At 32.4% G+C, this 2,500-nt stretch overlaps 1 protein-coding gene across 1 annotated transcript in view; it reads right to left on the bottom strand.

The window, feature by feature from the left end:
- LOC125036519 (intraflagellar transport protein 140 homolog) overlaps window positions 1-2,500 on the bottom strand; it is a 19,771-nt gene that overhangs the window by 16,499 nt on the left and 772 nt on the right. The window contains exon 2 of the mRNA XM_047629165.1: window positions 1-138. This exon is cut by the window's left edge and continues 16 nt beyond it. Within this exon, the coding sequence (XP_047485121.1) occupies window positions 1-131 (131 nt within the window). The 5' untranslated portion in view covers window positions 132-138. The remainder of the gene's footprint in view (window positions 139-2,500) is intronic.

Genomic DNA, 2,500 nt, shown 5'->3' with positions numbered 1-2,500 from the left:
TTGACTGCTCCCCCTTTCTCTTCACTAAAGGAAGCTACAGCGAGACAGGTTGCCTGAGGATGCCATGCTATCTGGGTGTTGATTGCATTACTAACTGGGCTTTCTACTATGCAGTCAAAATACAGCGACATATTTTACCTGTAAAATTGCAGGTAGGGAAAGCTAGGTTATCATAGTTATAAAAACTTGAAACATTATGACACTAACTGACAGGGAAATGTAATCATATTCAGTTAGATAAACAATATAACACATCATAGATTGCATCTACAGAAAAAATAAATACCCCTGTGCTACACTACTCTCATCTTAGCCAAGCTTATCCTCTAGAAAAAAGAAAGACTTTATCTACTCCTTGCTGTGGTTAGCTACACTTAGAATTTTTTTTCTCCAAATATACAAAACTGACAGAAAGATGAAAATAAATGTATATCATACCAAGTTACTACAAGAGCACCATAGATATTACTGATTCCTTTAATGTATACAGAAAAGGAATATGTAATTCACAAACCATTTACTTCTGGAAAAACTGAAATTGTAAAAATGAGATTTCTCTCTCTCTTCACTATTCACATGCTAAATGAATTCCAAATAGTATATAAAATAGTAAACAGTAATCTAATGTATGCCTAAACCAGTGAAAGAATTCTATCCATATCAATAAAAAGAATTATTTTCGGCTCAGAGAAAAAAAAATATATATTTTTTAGCATGCAAATATATTCATAAGACATTCCACAATGCAAAATATCTGCAATTATTTCACATAGAAAAATTGACATATATACAGAGCAGGTTACACATAGTAATTTTCAGGAGTTATAGTTAAAAGGCCAATAACAAATTGAAATAATGAAAATAAGTAGAAAATCTTTAACTCATAAAACAGAGCCCTAAAACATTATTCTGATAAAAGAATCCAATCTAATCTGTTAGTAGCCTGATTTTCCTATTTAATTAGCAACCCTAATTCTGCATTTTCATTCCAGTAAATTATCTTTTCCATTAAAATATCAAAACATTTTTAGAAAAGCTGAACTGTCAGAGAAGTATAGTAAAATCTCTGAAAAGAAACTGTTGATATATGTTAATACTGACCCTGCAAACCATGTAAGTATTCCTTAACCCATTCACGACATATGAAAGTCATGGCACCGAGACAAAAGATCCCAGAAAGCAGGTGACACTGAATCACATTATCAGTCAATTTCCTGATGATCAGGATGACAGTTCATATACCAACCCATGAGCCAGAAAATTTCTCTTGCACAGAAACTTTAGCCATCATGAATAGGTTAAAAATGAACATAAATCACAAGAGTCAGAACAATGATAGTCACTTTTTTTGATAGTGGGAGATATATGATTTTAGCACAGACCTATTAAGACTATGTAACCAAATTAAATTATCATCATATAGCATTAATTTCCAAGCATTTATTGATAATCACTACAAGATGTACAAAAAGTTACAGAATAAAACAAAATAAATGAAGGATGAGACTACATATTCCCAAGAAGAAAGACAAAAACAAAAACAATTAAAGAAACACTTATCTATTTAACATATTATAACAGGGCCACATGATCCACTGTACTAATATTTATTTAAATTTAACATGTCACTTTATTAAATGTCATTTTATGTATATATAAAGCAGTTGAATGATTCCATCAGTAAACCAGAGTTTACTGAAGAGTAAGAAGAGGTAATAGCTATGATATTTGGTAGACAGGTCAAGTTGTCGAGAATAGGATATTGCATTCAAAAGGAAACATTAAGGTAATGCCCGTAAAACACTTAAAACAAGTTTTTAATAGATATAAAAAATATTTTGTGAGAAGTATATGTGAGGCCACAATCACTTACTGAATAAGCCCAGCAGCACCAAATGTGTCTGCATTTCACACTGGCAATGGTAACAATACTTTATCATACATCTCATAGCAAGAATTTGTAGATTTAATTGATGTACTATCATCAAATGTAGGATTAGTCCATGTTAGCTTTTACTGGAGCTAAAAGGTTTCAGTTAATTTGGTTCATGGATATTCATACAAGTCAAAAAATACAAATTTGATAGAATATAAGGTGCAAATCAGTTCTAGAAAACTATCTAATCCTATTCTGGACAATTTCCTGCAATATTACGTTTCATGAAGTAAATAAAGGTAATTATTTGGAATAATTTCACATAAAAGACTGCAATGACTTTGGTATCAATGGATTCCTCTCACTCTATATTCAAATATATTGAAATTATGCCATGGAAATCCTCCCATTAGCAATGATATTGGCCCCAGTAGCAAGGCCTGAAAGGTACCAGTAAAACTGCAGTGTAAAACTTGAACAATACAGATTACACAGAATCAGTCACTATGCTGCCTGTGCCCCCTGTGACCCCTCTCCTGGGGGCTAAATTCCCCTCAACCTCCACAGTGGTAAACAAAGAATCCTCTACATATTCACGGCATGGTAGAGCATTCGACCAACAAG

Source organism: Penaeus chinensis, chromosome 21 (assembly GCF_019202785.1).
Source record: "Penaeus chinensis breed Huanghai No. 1 chromosome 21, ASM1920278v2, whole genome shotgun sequence".
Classification (NCBI taxonomy): domain Eukaryota; kingdom Metazoa; phylum Arthropoda; class Malacostraca; order Decapoda; family Penaeidae; genus Penaeus; species Penaeus chinensis.
This window is presented reverse-complemented; position numbering and strand designations above follow the sequence as displayed.